The sequence below is a fragment of the Trametes versicolor genome, assembly GCF_000271585.1.
Source record: "Trametes versicolor FP-101664 SS1 unplaced genomic scaffold TRAVEscaffold_5, whole genome shotgun sequence".
Taxonomy (NCBI): Eukaryota; Fungi; Basidiomycota; class Agaricomycetes; order Polyporales; family Polyporaceae; genus Trametes; species Trametes versicolor.
Window position 1 is genome coordinate 1,544,486 of NW_007360325.1, and position 20,946 is coordinate 1,565,431.

At 57.1% G+C, this 20,946-nt stretch overlaps 6 protein-coding genes across 6 annotated transcripts; all 6 read right to left on the reverse strand.

Annotated features, from left to right (window-relative positions):
• Positions 1-1,444: 1,444 nt before the first annotated feature.
• TRAVEDRAFT_64528 (uncharacterized protein) lies at positions 1,445-4,635 on the reverse strand (the record flags this gene model as incomplete). The annotated part of the gene is made up of 12 exons (XM_008039649.1): positions 4,334-4,635; positions 4,242-4,283; positions 4,123-4,179; positions 4,012-4,063; positions 3,910-3,956; positions 3,791-3,845; positions 3,657-3,743; positions 3,594-3,599; positions 3,060-3,535; positions 2,163-2,239; positions 1,873-1,969; positions 1,445-1,815 (listed from the first exon to the last, which is right to left on the reverse strand). The coding sequence occupies exons 1-12, from the start codon at positions 4,491-4,493 to the stop codon at positions 1,445-1,447; spliced, it is 1,527 nt and encodes a 508-aa protein (XP_008037840.1). The 5' UTR covers positions 4,494-4,635.
• A 407-nt stretch (positions 4,636-5,042) lies between these two features.
• On the reverse strand, positions 5,043-7,209 carry TRAVEDRAFT_28663 (uncharacterized protein). The gene is given in 10 exon segments (XM_008039051.1): positions 5,043-5,657; positions 5,710-6,034; positions 6,085-6,229; positions 6,330-6,333; positions 6,348-6,436; positions 6,487-6,588; positions 6,652-6,703; positions 6,760-6,816; positions 6,884-6,925; positions 6,975-7,209. The coding sequence occupies 10 exon segments, from the start codon at positions 7,114-7,116 to the stop codon at positions 5,302-5,304; spliced, it is 1,314 nt and encodes a 437-aa protein (XP_008037242.1). The 5' UTR covers positions 7,117-7,209; the 3' UTR covers positions 5,043-5,301.
• Positions 7,210-7,889: 680 nt separating this feature from the next.
• TRAVEDRAFT_19912 (uncharacterized protein) lies at positions 7,890-9,987 on the reverse strand (the record flags this gene model as incomplete). Its single annotated transcript, XM_008038977.1, has 10 exons — positions 7,890-8,233; positions 8,313-8,604; positions 8,675-9,020; positions 9,077-9,082; positions 9,143-9,229; positions 9,295-9,458; positions 9,522-9,541; positions 9,622-9,678; positions 9,736-9,777; positions 9,837-9,987. The coding sequence occupies 10 exons, from the start codon at positions 9,985-9,987 to the stop codon at positions 7,890-7,892; spliced, it is 1,509 nt and encodes a 502-aa protein (XP_008037168.1).
• Positions 9,988-10,378: 391 nt separating this feature from the next.
• On the reverse strand, positions 10,379-12,205 carry TRAVEDRAFT_64530 (uncharacterized protein; the record flags this gene model as incomplete). The annotated part of the gene is made up of 3 exons (XM_008039650.1): positions 10,379-11,656; positions 11,705-11,910; positions 12,120-12,205. The coding sequence occupies 3 exons, from the start codon at positions 12,203-12,205 to the stop codon at positions 10,491-10,493; spliced, it is 1,458 nt and encodes a 485-aa protein (XP_008037841.1). The 3' UTR covers positions 10,379-10,490.
• A 757-nt stretch (positions 12,206-12,962) lies between these two features.
• Positions 12,963-16,883, reverse strand: TRAVEDRAFT_28664 (uncharacterized protein). Its single transcript, XM_008039052.1, has 10 exons — positions 16,506-16,883; positions 15,675-15,972; positions 15,078-15,623; positions 14,418-15,017; positions 14,090-14,355; positions 13,982-14,035; positions 13,879-13,922; positions 13,694-13,814; positions 13,518-13,624; positions 12,963-13,366 (listed from the first exon to the last, which is right to left on the reverse strand). The coding sequence occupies exons 1-10, from the start codon at positions 16,820-16,822 to the stop codon at positions 13,218-13,220; spliced, it is 2,502 nt and encodes an 833-aa protein (XP_008037243.1). The 5' UTR covers positions 16,823-16,883; the 3' UTR covers positions 12,963-13,217.
• Positions 16,884-17,892: 1,009 nt separating this feature from the next.
• TRAVEDRAFT_36904 (uncharacterized protein) lies at positions 17,893-20,755 on the reverse strand (the record flags this gene model as incomplete). The annotated part of the gene is made up of 10 exons (XM_008039105.1): positions 17,893-18,023; positions 18,089-18,195; positions 18,259-18,373; positions 18,437-18,480; positions 18,537-18,590; positions 18,656-18,921; positions 19,015-19,548; positions 19,603-20,151; positions 20,210-20,447; positions 20,508-20,755. The coding sequence occupies 10 exons, from the start codon at positions 20,753-20,755 to the stop codon at positions 17,893-17,895; spliced, it is 2,286 nt and encodes a 761-aa protein (XP_008037296.1).
• Between the last annotated feature and the right edge of the window lie 191 nt (positions 20,756-20,946).

Below are 20,946 nucleotides of genomic sequence, written 5' to 3' on the forward strand. Positions count from 1 at the left end.
ATTGGCGACACCCAGAAGAAGAACATAGGTCAAAGTAGTCCACACCAGAGAGACGCAGAATACTCCCGCCATCGTAGTTGTCGCGGACTAGTATGCACAACTGAAAAGCGTGCTAGGAAGCTCCCCTTCGAGGGTCACGGTGGAGGTGGTGGTAGCTTGTGAAGCGACCTGTCATAAGGGGCGCGGTCGTCACGCCTTCGCCACCGCCGCTGCCCGTTCGCACAGCCTTGCGCGCAACAGCTTCTCTGTCATAACATGCGCCATGGTGCCAAGATTGAGTTCGTTCCGCTCGCACAGAAGCCTGACTCGGCGCGCTCCTGCGAGATGAACATGATGCTCACCGCACAACGGACAGCGTAACACGCACGCACACCGCCTTGTGATGAGTTAGAGTTCGCGCCGTAGACAGCTTCTCAGCACGCAGACTAGTCCGCAGCGCGCGAAGATACTGTGCAGAGATCCAAGCGTCAATACTACGATAGACAGATGGAGATCCGGAGACGGAGGCTCACCGAAGGCACACTTGGAGTTGGTATCCGTATGGTCAAACGGAGACCAGTCCGGACTCCGTAGCGGAGGTTCCGAGAGGAGGATGCAATGCAGCCTGGCTACCTATTTCAGGCGACGTGCATCGTGACAGAGCAATGGGGCAGCTTCGGAGATGCAAGATGGATGGATGCTAACAGCGAAGAAGCCTGCCGCGGCCTGGGTTTGCTTTAGAGATGAACGTTGTAATGCTGACGAGCGCCGAATAAACCTTGGTAGATTGATGAAAGTTACCTTGTCAGAGGCCGCGCAATACCAAATGCCATGCAACGGTGCGCGACCCGAAGTCTCTGGGTATCGCTCAGCGCAGGGCCCGGGCGCATGGCACGATCGTATCATAAAGACGTGAGCCCGTAACAACTTCTCAAGACGTCGTATCTTGACGAGAACGCCAGTCGGGGTCGTATTATCGCAGATGCTCACCCTCTGTATGCATAAGTCCATGGACACCATCTCAAGTGGTTTCCGTGATGGAGGCTAGCTGGCAGTGAACTGAGTACAGTAGAGGATCGAAACGTTGAGGAGTCCGAGTCGTCCGCGCAAGAGTTGGAATCGACTTCAAGCGCCTAGCTATGGCCCAGCCGGCAATTGCCGCGCAGGCCTCACGAGCTGTAGTACGAGTATGCTTGCCGCTTCACCTAGGAGCACCATAGCGGCTGTCTTAATGCTGCCGATGTCCTGATGATACATTGTACCATATGCTGAGGTAAGTTGATCGTTTGAACGTGGGCGAAAAAGGTACCAATGCTCGCGAGCTCACTGCTGCACAGTTTCGAAACAGCAACCTGAGGGTACCGCAGGCGGCACGACGGGCGAGTGAGGTTTATCAGTAGTAAAGCTTGAAAGCATATCTGACTAGTGGTATAGGAGCGACTACATCCCTACGCGAACCCGTCTTCTATTCCGCCTTCCCTTCCAGTCTGAAAGCCGTAGCATTTTGATCGACAACGAGTGCACCGGACAAACTTGCGCTCCCTTGCTGAGGCAGCGGAGGGGCAGACCCCAGATCGACGTTGTTCTCCCACGAGAGATAGGCTGGCGGGAGTCTCCCAGATGAGGACCGGGAGAGAGGGATAAGGACGCCGGCGTCCGTATGGCGCAGGTCGCTGTCAAAGCGGCCCGGGACAGCGTACTGGGGGGCAGGGTTGGGCGCGTCGCTCTCGGGGACGGGACTCTGCAGATCATCGTAAGGGGGAGCGTGAGACTCGGGGGCCTGGATTTGTTGGGGAGATATCATCGAGGGCGTCGAGTTCTTGAACGATTGTGTAGCTGTATAACACGTGTTAAATACAGCAACGATCGACAAAAGGGGTGTTGCGGACTGACCTCCGGCGTCGCTAGTCACCACACCGGCGGATGGAGCGTTGGGCATACTCGGAGCTGTCTCGGGAGGGCCGTCGATGTCGATGTCGGACTCGTAGCTCTGGTGAAGCTCCTGTTATAGCTATGATAGCACTTGGATGTCAAGCGCGACCTACATTTCGCGTTGCATAGGCTCTGGAGCTTCACATAGGTTTCGCCTAGAGTGAGCAGTTCCCGTTCAGCCGAAATGGTCTCATTTGACGAATTGGACACTCACAAGGGGTTTCGCCAAAACATTGTGTGTACCAGTTTACGTGGCCGCTGGGGCATGAAGATTCTCCGGCATCCTGGCTATCCGAATTCCTCCTATCTACCTGCGCATTTGCGACACCTAGAAGGAAGAGAGCGAAGGATAATGTGTTCCGCACGGCAGAGGCGTAGGACGGTCCCCGCATCGGCATGGTCGCAACTTGAAATTAGTAGCCGGTTAGCCTCTGCGCGTCGGAGTGATACTCAGGGACACCGTGGAGGTGGCAGTAGCTCGCTAAGAGCTGGAATATATGTCACGGGTGTCGTCCGACCCTTCGCCATGTCGTCGCCATCGCTTGCGCACAGGTTTCCCCGTAATGGCTTCGCTACTACCGTGTTCGACTGCGTGCTGCCATGGCCGAGTCCGACTCGGACAGCGGGCACGCCCTCATGATGCACCACACACTGGCAGCGTAGTAAAGATGCACATTTCGATATGCGGTTGAAGGGCCTCTCCGGTGACATGGAGGGACTTCTGAGATGCAAGATGGATAGATGCAATCAGTCAATACGGCGTCTATCCAGCTGCAAAACACTGAGAAGGTGGACGTAAGATGGGCAAGCATATATATGTTCAAAGAGGAGCTGTTCCGCACCAACGAGCGGCGGAAGATGCACTGTCTCCCACGCATGCAGCCAGGGCTTGCGCAAAATAACAGACCACACGACTTGGTCGACACACGAGTTAGCCGCGCGCAGAGTCACATCGAAAGATGCCGAATAGATGACCATGAAAAGAGCGAGGTTGTACCCAAACAGAGAGGGCAGCTAATGAGAACACGGTACCACACGTTCTCAAGCAAACCGATTAGGTTTGAGGTCCCCATCCATCTGTCCTGAATACAATGGGCACAACTTTAATATTTAATATCCACACCGCAAAGATACGGAACGAAACTCACCCCTCGTATCCGTGGACATGAGATACGGCGAAGCCACCCCCACGGTCTCCGGCGGTTTGTCCGCAAAGACATTGTAGCTCCGGCGCGCGGCGTTGCTGGGGCAGGTGTACGCATGCTGCGCCCTCTTGTGTCTTCTCCAGAAGAAGATGCCAGCGGCCGCGATCGCGCAAACACCGAGCACGCCGACGACGCCGCCGATGGCAGCGCTAGCCGTGAATGACAGCCCGGAGGATGTGTGTTCGTCGCTGGCGGTGCTGTTTGTCGTGTTTCCGGAAGGTGTAGGGACTGTAGAAGCCTGGGATGATGTGGCTATGGAGGGAGAGCTCGCCTGCGAGGGAGTCGGTGACGTGCTGGTCGAAGAGGACGGGCCGAGCGGAGCGAGTGATGCGGACGAGGATACCTGGTTGGAGCAGTGCGTGAAGGTGTTGTTGTTGCTTGCAGCATGGGTGACCTCCGCGTGTTCCTTCGTCCATACGCTAGTAGGAAACAACCATCAGTATCCTGGACGAATACGATGCGGCTCGGAGAACTGACTAGAACCTGTATGATGATATGAGGATCAACACTCTAGGCATTCCGACTAAATGTTGAGCTTACCAGGCGCCGTCATCCCAGCCGTTGTAAAGGAAATCATCTATTTTGAGGTTTTTGTTACACACGGCCCGCTGTGTTTCGGAATCCAGCCTGTCGCAAAGTAAGTATCGTAGACGCACATGTCGGAGAAGACCTACGCTTTGTCTGTTCCAGCGCCACACGCTCCTCGGTACGTCGCGTATGTTCCAGGCGCTGTACACCGTCATGTCAGTCAGTGGTCAGACCCTAGCACAAACCTACGAGCTGCAGCACTCACGCGCATCGATCCCAATCTCGTTCCCAGCTTTAGGATCTAGCTGACAGCTATTGGGAGGAAATAAGTAGATTGCGCCGCGAAAAACGGCGCCGGTGAACATACTTCATGCAGAGCATACTGAGCCCGAACGCTACATCGTTGCAGCAACATGCGGCTGGAGCGGGCGCATGAGGTCAGCATCTGGTTCGCACCCGCTGCAGATATACAACGTACAGACTTGGTCGTCGCATGCGTCACCTGGGGGCTTCGACTTGAATTTCGGCACCTGGTCTAGGGACGTCTGGTTGTGAGCTCATCGCGCTCGAGAAAACTATATGGTGACGTCCACGTACAATCACTATTGCAAATTTGGCGCAGTCGCTCATAGGTTTTGCCTAAGCGGGTGGTGAGTAAGTTACCTTTTGATAGCTAGGGAATCACTTACAAGGTGTCTCGCCGACAACGCTGGTATACCAATCCAGTTGTCCACTCGCGCACTGAGTGGCACCGTCCGCTGCTACGAACACGAGCCGCCCGGCGAATAGTAACCACGCGGCCACAAAGTAGCTTGCATAACAACGTCCAAACTGCGCGGGGCTGCGCATGACCGGGCGTACTAGGATGAGCGACCAGTAGCAACGCAGCCTCCGATAGATAACGGAGGAAAGAAACAGGGCAGCACGAAGGATGCAGAAACAGGAGACCAGGCCACAAGGACTCTGCACATAGGCTACAGATAGGTGTCAGTGTCAGGCGATGCAGTGCAGTATCTATGCTGCCACAGCGGTGGAAACCATGTCGGCCATCAGCACGCCTTTGTGCATTCATGCTTCGGCTCGAGCGGTGTTGATCATAATGATATTCGATGGGGAGGATCGGACGGAATATGGACGCCGAGAGGCACATGGTCGTGCCACCACGTCAGGGAAGCGAGACGAGCTTTTGATGATCATTGGCAAGCATAACGTCCTTGGCAGACGAGCCAGCGTCGCAGGAAGTAGGTTGCGCACCCCGAGGATTTGGGACTTTACTGGGACGAAGACAGACAATCTGCAAAATTGGAGGAGAGCGTAGCTAGAGAGCGAGGAGAGATATTTGAAGTGCCCTGGATGTCGACCTAAGCGGAGGTTACCGATCCTCAAGATGTGCAATTAGGGTAAACCTTTAGCGCCGACTCAGGCACGGCTGAAATATTCTGGGACTCAACACCGCCTACACTCTTGGCACACTGCAAACAGCTATCTAATACTTGGGTGGGCGCGCGACATATACTACTGTGACTGTGCCACAGCTTTACTTGTGGCGTACTTGTAATGGGTTCCGGAGCAAGAAGGAAAGAATACTCATGAACATGATAAAAGAGGCCAATCGAACCAGAGAAAGTGCGCGAGGAACTGAAAGACAATGACATGACTATGAAGAACGCCCGGAGTAGCTCGCCTTCTCCTCCAGCCTGAGGGGGACGAGCGGCATGTTCGGGTGGGCCGAGACTTCGGACGCAGGCGCACTCGGCGAGCTTGCGCTGCCTTGGTGGCTCGTCGGCACGTCGGAGCCCACGTTCGAGTCGTCCTCCCAGGAGCGGTACGCCGGGGGGAGCCGGCCAGACGCAGAGCGGGCGAGGGGAATGACTACGCCTGCGTCCGTGTGGCGCAGGCCGCTGCTGTCCGAGCCTACGGGAACTGAACTGGACAGGTCGCTCCACGAAGAAGGCGCATGTCCGTGTTGAGGAGATATCGCTTGAGATGATGAGTAGTTGGACGGTTGCGTAACTGTACACGCGATCAGCTCAGAGCCTGTAGCATGACGGGATCGTGGACTGACCTGCACCGCCGTGAGTGACCATACCGGTGGTGAACGGCGTGGTCATGTGCGGTCCTGCCCCGGAAGGGCCGTCGATATGGAACTCGTAGTCGTGGTGGGGTTCCTGAGTTCCGCGCGTGATGCCGCCATACCCGCGAGAACGACGACGCCACAGCAGGATACCGATAACGGCTACAATCACTACGACGCCGCCGACGACGCCGCCCGCAATGGCACCCGTGGGCGACGAAGAGGTCGCCTTCCCGTCGCCGTCATCCTGGTCCTGGTTTGCGCTCGTTGCGGATGGGCCGCCCGTGCTGGAGGTCTTGGAGGAGTCGCCCTGGCTCTGGACGCGAGTCAACCATTATCAAGCAGAGACAGTCAGAGCTGGCTTACTGTAATGGCGGCGGCGGATGCCGATAGAGTGGTGCTGCTCGACGAGGTAGGAGTTGCGGATGGTGAGATCTGGTTCGCGCAGTGCGTGAACGTGTTGTTGTTGTTTACGGCATGGTCCCGGACGGCGTTCTCCTTCGTGTATACGCTGATATGCAATCTCGTATCAATACCAGCGAACTACCACATTTGAGAGTTCGCGACTTACTAGAACCTGTAAGAACGTCAGGAAAATGGCTTCGTGTGGACAGAATACAGTTGAACTCACCATGAGCCGTCAGCCCAGCCACCGTATAGGTAGTTGTCCAACTTTATGTTCAAGTTGCACACCGCCTGCTGTATATCGGCGGGTAGTCTGTCCTGGCATGAGAGTGCGGAAACGCTTGAGCCATCTCGAGAACTTACGAGTTGTTGGTTCCCGCCCCGCATGTGCCGCGATACAACCCATACGCGCCGACTCCGGCGTCGATCCCAATTTGGTTTCCCGCCAGTGTGTCTTGTTGGCAGCTGCAGGGCGCCCCGAAGTCAATGACACTGCGATCGACGATCACGGGAGAACAGTTGACGTACTTCATGCACAGCATACTCAGCTGGAACGCGACCGTGTTGCAGCAGCATGCCGCTGGTGGACTGTCAGGACGCGACATTCGCAAAAGAAGGGAATAGGAAACCACTCACAGACTTGGTCGTCGCAGCTATCGCCGGGCGTGTTCGGGAAGAAGTTCCCCACTTCATCTGTGCGCGGGCGATCGTCAGAGACGCTGTCAGATCTGCGCCGGAGGCGTCAGACATGAACACTAACAGTCGTTGTTGCAGATCTGGCGTAACCTCTGGTAGGTTACGCCTGCGGACGGATTAGCGTACAGTGAGACGGACCAGGAAAGAGGACGTACATGGTGATTCCCCGACCACATTAGAATACCAATCCAACTGCCCACTGGCGCACGTCGTGTTACCGGCAGCCCATGCGGTCCCGGCGAGTAGGAAAGTCGGTACACAGAGTAGCCGAAAAGCTATAGCTCCCAACCAGCCCATCCTCGAGCGAGCGACCGTAGCAAGACGAGCGGCAGATCAGATAGTCAGAGCTACGCCACAGCAGGAAGCCGGGAGGGAGTGGTTGGGGAGAGAGATGGTGACCGAAAGCTGTGGCCACGCGAACGGCCGAGGGCGCTGGTAGCCTGGTACTCGTAAGGCTCAATATCCGATGCATCGGAAACGTCATGTTGGCGAGGCTTCCAACAGGTGAGCTGCCAGAGACACGTTTGATGCGTTAGCGTCGACCGCACGATAGCGGGCGCACCGCGTTGCAAAATACTCACCTGAGCAATATCTACGCCCTCCGAATGGCGTCCGACTGACCCTCCGACATGTCAAAGTTCAAGAAACATACCATCCGGGAGAGTACGCCGAGGTCGTGTGAATGCTCGAGTAGGACATAGCCGAAGAGTCAAAGGTCATGCTTCTGAGATTAATGAGATGGACCTTTCCTCATATGGGAATCAATGCTGTGTTGTGCTCCCTGCGGCACCAGGAACATTGGTGGGGCCATAGGCCTAGTCAAATCAGAAGGCGTCGGAACTTGTACGTGAGATGTCTGCAAGATGTAGCCATCAAAAGGAGGACTCGGAGTCTGAAGGCCGCCCGCCGGCATGCATCGGCAGACTCGCCAATGTTGCGCGGATTATCAAGAATCAACTACGCAGATCGCCAGTATGTACTATATACCAACTACGAACTGAAGCAGAACGTCAGTTTACAGAGGAGTTAAGAAGATCATTTGCGGATTACCATTTTCTAGTACTACTTGATCAAGGTTTCTCCTCCAGCCGGAGGGGTGCGAGTGGCGGCAGGTTGATCAGAGCCTGAGCCTCCGACGCCGTGCTTGGGACACCTTCGTCCGAACTCGTCACTGGTTCGAGACCTTCAGAACCCGCAGTCGAGTCATGCTCCCAAGAACGGTAAGCGGGAGGAAGTCTGCCAGACCCCGTACGACCGAGCGGAATGAGAACGCCTGCGTCAGTATGGCGCGCGGTCTGGTCTGACGGAACACTGCTTTGAGGCATGGCGCTAGAGTAATCGCTCCATGCAGAACGGAGTGCGTTGCCGCCGGACGAAGTTCCGTGGCTCTGTACCGTAGAGCGATGTCGCACATCTACGCATGTTTCGAGGTCAGCTGGGAGCCGGAATAACACCAATACAGCCTAGAATGAGGTGCAAGAGTTGACGCTCACCTGAGCGACTACCGAGTCCTTGATCCACCATGGTCATGCCAGAGCCGCCTCCACGGGAGTCGTTAGTCGGATGCACCATATCTTTGCCTTCACTCGCCGACACGCTGCTCCTTCGAGCTCGCCACACCAACAAACCCACAACACCCGCGACGACCGCGAGTCCGCCAACAGTCACGCCGATGATCACAGCCGAGTGAGATGTCGACTTTGACTGCCCGCCATTAGAGCCACTCGCGGCAGACCCAGTGGGCGAATCCTGGGTTGAAGACGGCGCGAGCTCGTCGGAGGCTGGCTGCATGAGGCTCGGGAGTCAGCTATTGCACAACTCAGAAATGGGCAGACTCTGAACCGGATCTACTGACCGCAACAGGTGATGTGCTCGTCTGAATGCCAGAAAGCGCAGGAGAGCTCGGATTCGGAGGGACTATAGACGAGAGTTGTGCGCCAGAGACTGTGGAGAGCGGCCGTGGATCCTGAGTTGTGGTCGGGCCATCTCCTGTAGTACGCGGTGTCGAAGTCGACGTCGGGTCGGAGGAAGTTGTTACCCCAGGGCTATCCGAAGTGACTTGTGTTGTTGTGACCGGTGGTGACAGTGTAGTTAGAGTAGGCGTAGGCGTTGCGCTAGGTGAAATTTGGTCCTTGCAATGAGTGAATGTGTTGTTGTTGTTGGCCGCGTGGTCTCGCTCGGCGTTCTCCCTTGTCCACACGCTGTCCGATTGCAATCAGTCATGTCCGAGCTGCGCCTGCACACGAGCGGCACTTACTAAAACCTGTTTCAGACAGCAATAAGTCATTGTGTATCGAAGATCGTATGCAGCCGAGGTGCTTACCATGAGCCGTCGTCCCAACCGCCATATAGATAATTATCTAGCCTGATATTCTCGTTGCAAACGCCCGCTTGAATATCCGAAGGTAGCCTGGGTCCCACAGATTAATATAGTCATTATGTGGAGGGTCTTTTAGGCGATTCGCAAGAACTCACGAATGGTTCGTTCCAGCACCGCAGCTGCCACGGTACAGCGTGTACGCGCCGACGCCTGCGAAAGTGTCTGTGAGCTCTATATTTCGACTCCCAAGGAAATCCAGTGTATATGCCTGCATCGATCCCGATTTGGTCGCCGGCGAGCTGGTCCTGCTGACAACTTTCTAACGATGTTAGTGCGACGCACAATTTTGGGCAGAAGCATGAGAGACAGAGCTGTAACGCACTTCATGCATAACATGCTGAGCTGGAACGCCACGGTGTTGCAACAACATGCCGCTGAACACGTGTTAAAATATAATAACTGGAAGTGTGCGCGAGACTCACAAACTTGGTCGTCACAGTTGTCTCCAGGGGTATTTGGTCTGAAGTCCGGTACTTGATCTGTGAATAGACGAGGTCAGAACTTCGTAGCGAGATCGAGATAGGATCGACACTCACAGTCGTTGTTGCATATCTGACGCAACCTCTGATATGTAATACCTGTGCGCGAAACATCATTACTTACCCATACTCACGATGACGAGGCATGACGGACGCACATGGCGACTCTCCGACTACACTGGTGTACCAGTCAAGCTGGCCGCTTGCACAGGTCGTATTCCCGGCCCACGCACAAGAACTGAGGGAAAAGACAGTCGCAGCGCAGACCCAAAAAAATACTCTGATGCCGAGGCCTGCGGGCAGGAGCATGGATATCATAGGCGGAGATGTGGATGAGCAGATTGAGTGGGGAGGAGGGCGGATGTGGGAAAGGGCACGCGGCAGTAGACCTCGGCGCATTAAGGTTCAGTAAGGACAGCGTTCATCTTCTGTCAGGGTGTCCATCGTTGCATCTAGCTGTTCATCGCAGTCGAAGACCCGGATGGATGCTGTGTGCCACGTCGGGGACACATTGCGCCGATAGATTTGCACTGCCGCCTCGCCCCATTGGAGACTATATAAAGGATTAGGAATGAATAATACTACACTGGTATTCTGGATAGCGAAAGATACTTACGCCTTGAGTTACGCAGGACTCGAAGGGCGGCTCGACCGGTGGTATAACTGCCAGGCTGTGATTACGACGATACATATGGTGGGATTTACTATTGTGTCCCGCAGCATCAGAAGTTGCGCGACGCGGTAATGAACATTATGGCGAAGATATAGAGGATGGAAGTGTACGCTGGCGGATATGACTTCCAGCGGAAGTCTCAGAGGTCGCCTACGACATCGACTAAGGCTTGGGGCTCTTGATGGCCGGCTGGTATATGCAGTGCGGGAGCTCCGCATGACGCCCGATCCCTCGATACGAAGTTGAGCTGCTGCACAAGTTCGGGGCCGAGAGACGGAAAATGGATGGTCGCCAGTTCAGGACACAGAACGTCGCCCACCGCTCCTTCCACCATGGACGGCCGTAGGGCGTCCACGACGCTCGAGGCGAGGTGGGTATCTTGCAGCTCCAGTATGCCGACTCGTGGAAAGAGGGCGAGCAGTAGCGCAGGTTCGCACCACGATGCCCACGCCCGTTGACTGCGTACGACGAGCTCGCGCACGGATGGCGCGACGGATCCCTGTGCAAAGGCCGTAACTGCCTGCGCGAGCGCCGCCTTGGTCGCGCCGCCCGTTCCGAGCTCTACGCAGAAGGAGGATGTTGAGCCCAAATCGGATAGGGACAGCGTCAGCATGGTGAACGACATGTCGATGGTAAGCCGCGTTCGCATGTCGTCCGCATGGAAGATCGCGGGCGCGAAGTCGAGCTGGTCCAATAGCCTGCGCGCGTCCAGCCCGTATAGGCGTATGGATGCCCCAACTGGTACCGCGAGGTGCGTGAGGATAAGGCGGAGGAGGGGAACCGAACAAACTGGGCCGCGGCAGTCGCCGATCTCTAGGGTCTGCAGACGGGGGAGGGCGATCGACGCGGGAGTGTCGGGTGGATGAGAATTACGGAGGTGAAGGTCGGAAGGAAGTCCGCGCAAGGATATGCGCTCTAACAACGGTGCTCCTTCTAGCAGCGCGAGTAGGTCAGACAGCGCCCACTCGACGGATGTAGTTTCCCAGAAGAGCGTGAGCACAGTGAGAGACTGGAAGGAATTTGAGGGTATGAAGGGGACGTCATGCAGCTCCAGCGTTTCGAGTTTCGGAGCCATCCCGCTCCAGAGTTCGGCGACAGGCGTGAGGACAGCAGGAGCTTCTGAGCCGCTATACCTCGCCCGGCACCGAATCGCAGCGTGCTTGAGCTTCGGCGCGGGAGAAGCGAGGAACTCGGACGCCAATCGGGCAGTAGGGACGTTCTGCAGGCCGCATAGCCGTAGTTCCGCGATGTCGTCCGCGTCGTGGGCGAGAACATTGGAAAGAACGGCGCTGGCGTGCGTGCCATCTAGGTACACGTTTAGAAGGGCGCGTCGTGCTCGGGCGCGGAACACACCCGTCGCTGTATGTGTTGGAGACGACTCGCATATAGTCGACCAGAGAGAGGACGCATCGAGCGCGATCGCCCGCCAACGACGACAGACTTGTGTTAGCGGGGGGAGGTCATACGTGTGTCGTGCAGAAGACGGCGCCATGAACCCATGGGTTGGAAGGCTGCTGGGGACCAGGGAAAATATGTGACCTAATATTTCGGGCGGGAGCCTGTCGACGGAGCAGCGTGTGTTTATGGCTTCTTGTACGAGCGCATGGGCTAAGTGCAAGGACTCTTGCAGCATCCGCAACTGTCATAGAAACTTTAGAACACCAAGAAGAGGGGATGCTGAAGTGAAGAAACGCATACAGTCTCAATGCTATCCCAGAAAAGAGTTTATCAGCTCAAGCGACCACAAGACAGCGCACTGCACGCGCACCTCATAGAAAACCGTTGCTGGGAAATATCATCAACGATACCCCGCAGCGCGTCGCATGGCGCAGGACGGTGAGCGATGGAGGTCATGCTGTAGACGCTCGTTGCAGGAGGGCAAGCTGGTATGGCGTCGACGCGACAGATTTCCAAACGCCTTCCCGCCCGTTCTTGTTATATGCTGCTACCCGAGCGTCTGCAGAACTACACCGCGGGGTATACGTACGATCGCGGGCGGGTGAAACGCGGTCCCATCGCGCGCGTCCGGCCGCGAACGGGGTGACGGCCTTGTTGTTGCAATTCGCGGACCACGCGGTGGGTGCCGATATTGGCTTATATCTTCCATCTTGACGTGGGCATGCCATGAGCTGAGTCGCGTACAATGTTGCGGTGCGAACGACGCGGAATCTCAGGCATGAGGGACCCTGAGCCGCAGCGGGTGGCGGCTGTCGAGGCGTCTTCTGTAGCCTCATGTCGCAGGGCGTTGTGATGTCAAGCCTCAAGGTCAGCATAGGTTGAGATATCGCCGAAGTGTTCGGTGCCATCGCGGTCAAGACATGCGATGGGCGGTACGAGGCGGTACGTATACGATGAGGTATTGAGACAAGATGCACTGGGCGCTCAAATTTCGGACCTCTTACAAAGCGCGCGCGTTGACTTGCCGTAATCATTGAGGTGATCCCTCGCGCGAACTCCGAGGACATGATTATGCACTCCGAGAAAATAGTGCGCGAAATCGCTTTCGAAGAATTGACAAAAACGTATTCGGGTGCGACAACACGCGCGGCGAGGGGTGTTGCTGTAAAGAAGCGGAGGCTACGAGGCCTGAGTGCAGGCGCCCATGGTACACGAAGGCGTCAGGCGTTGAGTAGAAAGAATACGCGAAGCGGATAGTAGCAGTAAGACAATAACAAGCGATAGCAGGCTGGGGTAGATGGTACATACAAGATGACCAGTCAACGGTCGCTGCAGCTTCAGTACGTACATTATTCAAGCGGGCCAATCGGGAGAGCAGAGCAAAGATGACTCGAACGAGACGAGGAACCAGAAGTTAACAGAAGCGCTCTATATCGCAGCGTAACGTAACGTAGAGGTAGGGGTAGAATCAACAACAGGCACTCTTAGCGGGAGGAGGGTTCACGAAGCCCTGGCGCGGGAAGGGCACGGGGACGGACATCTCTGGAGGCGGCACGCCGGACTTCAGGCAGGCGCGGACAAGGTGATAGCGCAGAGTCTGCCACTCGCGCCGTTGGTCTAGAAGGAGGGGAATGTGGCGTCAGCACACGGAGATGGAACACGCCAAGACGGATAGAAGTAGGCAGATGAAAAGAGCACAGAAGGTAAGGCGGCGCAACAAGCGATGCCAAGGGAGCAGCGGAAACGTGTGCGAAGGACATTGACGTACCTGGGTTGGGCCAGAACATCATGAGGTACTCCGTGCGCCTTGCGAAGCTCTTCGACGCCTCAAGCGCGATAATGAGCGTGTGGTCTGTTCTCCACAGTATGAGCGCCCTATTAAACAGGAATCCGGTCCGAGTTAAGTCTTCATTAAACGGCAGTGACTACGCGAACGGGACGTACTTGATGATGTGCGACATGAACCAATAGATGAGCAGCGGCTTGCGGTAGTCCATCGCGGGCGTGGGGTGGCCCTCTATGAGGCTGGACCAGACGCGCTCGGCAGCCTCCAATCGGTGAAGCACTAGAGTAGTGAGGTACTCAGCTAGGCACTACGTCTGAGAGAAAGGAATACAATAGATACGCACGCCAACGTTCAGCCTTGTCCCGGTAGAACAGCTTGCTGCCATTTCTATAGATGTAAGTCAGTATGAGCCCCTTTTCACAAGCGTATACCGCGCATATACTCACGTCGTAACTTGCGGAATATACCGCTGGAACTCATGTGAAACGCACATCCGCGATCTAAGCCCCAGTGAGCACCTCCTTCCTTGACACCCTGTGCCCGACCAGACTCACCCGAAGAGCATCTCGCGCGCCTGGAATCCAAAGTAGCGCTCGAGCCCGCACGAGTGCTGGTCCAGCGCGAGCTCGAGCGCGTCGATCTCGAGCCACGCGCGCATCGCGAACTGCGCGCGCTCCGCCTCGCTGGTCCGCGCATCCGCACGCGACGTAATGCACGCGTGCATGAGCAGCATCGAGCGGAGGTAGAGCGTCCACACGTTGTTCGGCGGCACGGGTGTGCCCGCTCGCGCGAGCGCCTCTCCCGGGAACAGCAGCGCGTACTATGCGTACGTCAGGCTCTGAGTATGGCGGGATATATAAGCGTCGAAAGAGGGAAACTCACGTTACGAGGCTCATGGATGCAGAGCTTGGTCCTGTCGAAGTCGTCCAGAACAAAGCTATACGAGTTGAGGCTCGCGGTGAGCATCACGCTGGACCAGACCAGCCGACGGCACTCCTCCTTGCGAAACTCGCCCTCTGACAACCCCGTCGGCCACATCATCGTGCCTATCCACCCCGGCGCCATGCCCTCCACTGACGGCCAGTGGTGGCTGATCGTCAGTTTCGCGCAGTTGCATGAGCCCGAAGAGGGCGCAGTCGATGGGCCGAGGTTAATGTGGTCGGGCGTAATCGGCTCGTTCAGGGGATCCGGCGCTGGGAGAAACGCCGAATTTGGTGCTGGGGAGGTCCCCAGTCCGGAGAAGGGCGAGAAAGCCTCTCGGGGAGTAAATGCGTTGTCCACGGACGGGCCGGGGGGCACACTGGCGAAGCCGTTCATGGCGGACACGCCTCGTGCTCGTTCGGCTGCGTGTGCTTGAACGAGATCGGCGTCGAGAGTCGTCATGTTGAACACACGGAAGAGGGAGTCCAGGAGGAGGAGCGATGAACGACCACGTTCCTCAGAGTGCAGCGGATGCGACTGCATCTCAAAGTACGCAATTAGCTAAGGTGTCCCAAGCGTCAGTACGGGAGGATACGCGATCCGATGCTTTCGATAGCGCACCCAGGTGGCCTGAATGAGGCCTATGTCGACCCAGCCAGTTGCAAGGCTCGCTTGCACGGCGCCATCGGCGAGCCCGAGCAGCCTCACCGCGCGCTCGCGCCCCGGCGCACCTCTCTCCGCCTCGGAACTCTGTGCGAGTATCCCTGCAGCTAGAGCGCTGAGCACTAGGCCCGGCTGCATCGTGGCGCGACGAGATGGGTTGAGGACTGCATCAAAGAAGCGTGGGAGGTGGATGAAGCTGGCCCAGTAGAGCGACGAGTGGAAGAGTGCGCGGAGGTCCGCCACGATGCTTCGCATAGCGGTGCCGCGCTGCTCAGTAGTAAGTGCCATGGCCTCGTTGGCCCCAGTTTCGTCCGAGTAAAATGTGAGGAGTGCGTCCCACCACGTCTCCCGCGTGAATTGGAGACTGGGACGCGCAGGAATGGAGTCGGCTTCGTCGTTGCGTTCCTCTTCGTCGGTCTGTGTACGGGCGCCGGGGAAAGCTATCACGGCGTCGATATCGAGGTCGACGGTCGCGAATGGGTCATAGTAATCAGAAATAGAATCCTGTGCATAGCATGTTAACCTCAACTGTGTGCGTAAAAGATAGGTACGAACATCGGACGATTCCTCCTCATCGAAGTGATCGCCGAGGTCACAGTGTTGCGGGGATTGGGTTCGGTGCTCGTGCGCGGATTGGGAGCTGCGTGAACTGTCCGAGCCACTATGACCGGACTCGCCTGCAGAGGTTCGCCTGCGCTTGGAGACCTTCTGCGCACGATGCCCCGGTGCCTTGTCTTGCCCACGACGTTTAGGCTGCGGTTCATAGTTGCATTGCTCCCCGTTCTCGGGAGGGCGCTTCTGGCAGTGAAAGCAAATCGGCTTCGCGCCATCGCAGCGCGTTTTGCGAGTGCGACTAGAAACCGACAGACGGCAGTGGTCAGCATCGGTCTGACCCATTCCTGTGAAGATCCTTGGGTTGTTGTCTAACACATTAGACCAGAAGAAAGGCATTTCCGGCTTATTTCCGCTTCCGGAAGCTTCGGAGAAAATCAAAAACATACTGTTCTCCGTCGCTCCCCAGGCAGTGCCACCACAACGAACCGGTCTCTCTCTTAAGAGGTCCCGGCGGATGTTTAGTGGCGGCTTGTCCTTAGGACGAGCGCAAAAAATCCCTTCAGTGTCCTCTAAAAATACTCCGATCTCGAAAGAGACAATTTGGACCTTTGTTGTCAGTTTCCGGGAATCTCGGAGACAGGTACGCGTCCTGACACTGATCCCAGATACTGATCCTAGAGGCGGTTCTCGTCGACAGGACAGCTAAGTACGTGTGGCGTTGCGCGACACGTCTCGCAGAGCAGCCCGAGGGCGGCGGAGGGACACCTCGAGCTGCTCCGGGGGCACCCGAACCGCGATGCAAATGCTGTTCTGGGTCAAACGATGGCTTACCATTGGTTGCAAGCGACATACACGCGCGCACGCGGTTTGCCTTGAGCAGTCAGAGGTTGGTTGGGGGCAAGCGCAATCTTGGGGCGAATGCGACGTCGAGGTTGGTTGGGGGCATTTGCAGAGGAAGTCTGCCGGCTGGGTCCGGCTTCTCCGGAGCTGGGAGACGACGAGTTGCCGGCGTTGGGGGCTTGCGGGGAAACGCTCGAGGAGGCCTGCGGGGAAGAACTTGAGGAGGCCTGCATAGGGGATCCGGCGAAACTGCTCGACGTGGAGGTCCGCCGGCCTATGAGAGTGGCACTGCTTGCCGGACTGGCCATCTTCGCGTCTGCGAACGCTGAGAGAGAGCTACGGGAGATAGCCAAGTCAACCATGAGTAAGGGGGAGACTCAGGAGAATGATTCGAACGTGGTGGTTGGGAGAAGAGGAGCTATATCGTCATCCGCAAGACGCCTGGCTATTGCTAGTGAATTCGCTGCGCAGTACCTCGAATTGGCAAGGCTGAGGCAGTGTTGTTGGACGCCCTATTGCAAAGATGCGAAGAAACCCAGCTGGTGGACCTTGATCAAGCTGCGCGTCGACGTCGACTTGGCCGCGCCAGTCGTAACGCCCTCGGCAACGATGCCGCAATAAGCGCCCTATATATCTGTGTGTGGCGGTGCCTCGTAGATCCCTTCCTCACCGCGTGCTACCTTGTATGCCATCTTGCGTGCCACACAGGGCTTCTTGAACACTCTTCCACTGCCTGAAACATTCTCGTTGCAAGGGCGGGGGATGGAAGTCATCTTAAAACACTGCGTCCCGCTTCGCGTGGTGTCGGAACGTACTGCAGCTTACCGGCGTTCACGCGATAGCTTCGGACGAGCTCATTCTGCTTTATGCCATTGCCATCCCGGGATCCGAGAAGTACAAGTCGTGTCTCCCATGGCTAGTCATCTCCTCGGATAGTGGATGGCTGATAGGTCCGAGCTCACGACGCAATCACGTGCTTCGGCAGCTGTATGCAACGCTCAGTTGTGCCCAGAAAGATCGCACTCGGAGTTATTGTAAACACCGTAAGCGTTAGAGATGAAATTTCGATCGGATGTCACTATGTGCGTCTACAACAAGGTACGAGGAAACTTCCAAGTGCATCGCTGTCGCGTGTAGGTTCGTGTTGTAGTACGCTGAACAAGTACTTAGCTGAATCGCACAGAGGCCGTTACATCGCCGCCCCAGCGGTTAAACCCATGACCGCTTAAATGGTGGGCAAACCTCTCGAAGTTGGGCTGTCAGACCTCCCGCATTTTTGTCTGGGCATTTTGGCTAAAAGAAAATGACCTTCGGCGCAAAGGGCGAGCTTACCAGTCATAGGTGCTCTAGCGCGCCCTTAGGCTTCAGGCTTCAGGCCTCAGGCCTCAGGAGCGCACAGCCCTGACTGTGGAGGTGGCGGCGGAAACGCTGGGGCCGGAGGTGCAACACCGGCTTTCAGGCAAGTGTCAACGAGCGTATAGCGCAACCTCTGCCACTTCTCCCGTTGTCCTGCCCGAGTCGCATGTGGGTAAGCCATAGTCCCGTATGTATCAAGTAGAAGGCGGGAAACGTACTAGGACAAGGCCAGAGTTGCATCAAGTACTCGAGCGGGAGTACAAACACCTTCGCAGCGTCAAGGGCGAGCGTCATCCCGCGGTCATTCTCCCACAGGGTCAATGCCCTGCATCGAAAACGTACATCGTCAGAGACGCACGGCCATCATATCGATCAACACTGCGCTTACCTAGTGACATGACCCATGAACCAGTACACCAGGAACGAGCGCGTTCCTAGCTCGTTCGCCGGGTTCGTATGCAAGCAGTCCCAGAGGAACTGCGTGACGGCCATTTGTCCTCGCACTGTTCGGTCGCCCGGGAGCCGGTTAGAAGGGGGCACGTACGAGCGGCAACAGATGAACCTACGCCATGCTTCGCACTTCTGGCGATACAGCAAGCTGCTTCTCTCCCTATCAAATACAGTATGAGCCCACGCGCGGTTCGCAGGCGGCCCTCAGATACGCACGAAGAGACATGGGGCAGGTACCGCTGAAAATCCGACGAGATGCACATCCGCGCGCTACCATCGCGCACAAAGTCAGCTCCCCGCCACACGCACACGGTCAAATGAAGACAACGACGCACTTGAAGATGAACTCGCGCGCCTGGTACGCAAGGCGGCTCTCAAGGTTGCACGTATGCATGCCCAGCGCGGCCTCAACGGCGTCCGCCTCGAGCCACGCGTCGATCGCGAACTGCGCGCGCTGCAGGTCCGGCATGGCGCGGTCGGACCGCATGCGCAGCCCCGTGTGCCAGAGCAGCATCGCGCGCAGGTACAGCGCCCAGATGTCGTGCTGCGCCACGGGCGTGCCGGAGCGCGCCAGAACCTCCCCGGGCAGAAGCAGCGCGAACTGTATATGCGTGCAGGCCGGTCGGTCAGACAGGGAAGGACGTGGAGGGAAGAGGGAAAGGGCAGAGGGCACAGCAGCGGGGACGGGACGTACGTTGTCGTAGTGCTTGATGGACAGATCCGCGAGGTCGAGTTCCGCGCTCGCGGACGTGTATGAGTTATGGCCGGCGGCGAGCATGACGCTCGACCAGACGAGGCGGCGACACTCCTCCCGCTGCACCTCGCCCTCTGTCACGCCTGCAGGCCACATCACCGTCCCGTCCCAGAGCGGCGCCACCTCGACCACCGCGGGCCACTGCCGTCCGATCGTGAACTGGGCGCAGTTGCATCCGGCACCTGCTACGCCGGTGAGCCCAGGTACGGTCGGACGCAATAGCGGGACGGGCGCAAATTTAGCGTAGGTTTGTTCGGGTGGATGAGCTGTCAGACTTGGCTCGATGTCCAAGGTCGCCGCGAGTGCCGAGGTGTCATCGTGCATAGCAAAGAGGGAGAACTGGGAGCCCGGGAGGTCGGCGTCGAGTGTGGTAAGAGAAAACAAGCGGATCAGAGAATCAAGCAGGACGAATGCCGAGCGATTGCGGTCATACGATTGCGATGGGTGAGCCTGCATCTCGAAGAACGCGAGGAACTATAAGTGGTTGGTCGTCAGCACATCGCGCCAAGCACATTGTTTGGAGCCCACCCATGCTGCCTGTATCAGCCCAATATCGATCCAGTTTGCGCTGAGGCTCGCTTGGATGGCCGCGTGCGCTTGGTCGACCAACTTCAGTGCACGAGTGCGGCCTTTGACCCCTCGTCGCAGCTCGCAGCTCTGTACGAACGTGCCCATAGCGAGCATGCCTAGGATCAGGCCTGGCTGAATCGTCGGCCGGCGGATCGGATTAAGAATGGTCTCGAAGAACCGCTGTAGGTGGATAAAACTCCCCCAGTAAACGGACGTCCGGAAGAGGCAGCGAATGTCGTTGAATATACGCAGCGTTGAGGTGTTGCGCTGTGAGGCCGTGAGAGATGCGACCTGGAGATTGCTGCCGTCGTCCTCGAGAGCATAGAGCGTGAGGAGGCTGTCCCACCATGTCTCGCGCGTGAACTGCACACTGGGCTCGGAGGAGAGGGATTCGGTGGCGTCCTCCGGAGGCTCTTGCTCCTCAGTGTCGCCGGGAGGGTCGGGAAGCGCATACAGATCGACCTGGCTCGGTTCGAAAGAGGCCGGGTCAAAGTCCTCAATCGCGTTCTGGTAAACACGGCAGGATGAGCGACAGCATTATAGCTGCTAAGATGATCGTGCGCACCTGTAGCAGGGAATTGTGTATGTTATCGGCGGCGCTAGCACCACCCTCCACTGTAATTCGCCGCGATGGCCGGGGTTTACGGCTGCCTGCAGAAGAGCGGATCCGTGTTCCGGGCACTTTGTCTTGTCCGCGCCGTTTGGGCGCTTGGTCGTAGTTACAGACCACGATGTTCGGATCGCGACGACGGCAATTGAAACAAACAGGCTTCGCGCCATCGCATCGAACTTTTCGACTACGGCTGAGCAACAGAAAGTGTGTGGTTAGCTTTGTCAGGCTGGGCAGATGAGATGAAACTTACCACCCCTGGCATGCTACGTAGACGCGAGCGCGAGGTTTCCCGTCTGCCGTCAAGGGCTGATCGGGTGCGAGGTCGATCCGCAACTTCTTTGCGCTGCGTGCTGCTGAATCCTCACCAGAGGAAGCTGCCGAAGGCGAGGATGACCTGGAGCGCTCGGTTTCGACGGAACGCTCGAGCGAGACTCGGGTGCTGCTCGTTGAGGATGTCCCGTTTCCCTCGTACTGAGGTACACCATCCCCTGATTCCATGCTGACTGAGCTATATACCTTCGACACGTGAGCGTGCTGTGTAAGAGGGGGTCCGGTTAGTTGTTGGTGATTTGCGACTCACGAGGAACTCTGAGCAGCGCAGGTGCACCTACTAGTTGTCCGATGTGAAATGAGGTCCAACCTTAGCGCCCTGACAACTCAGGACCTATATATGCGAGCGTAGGTGCGCC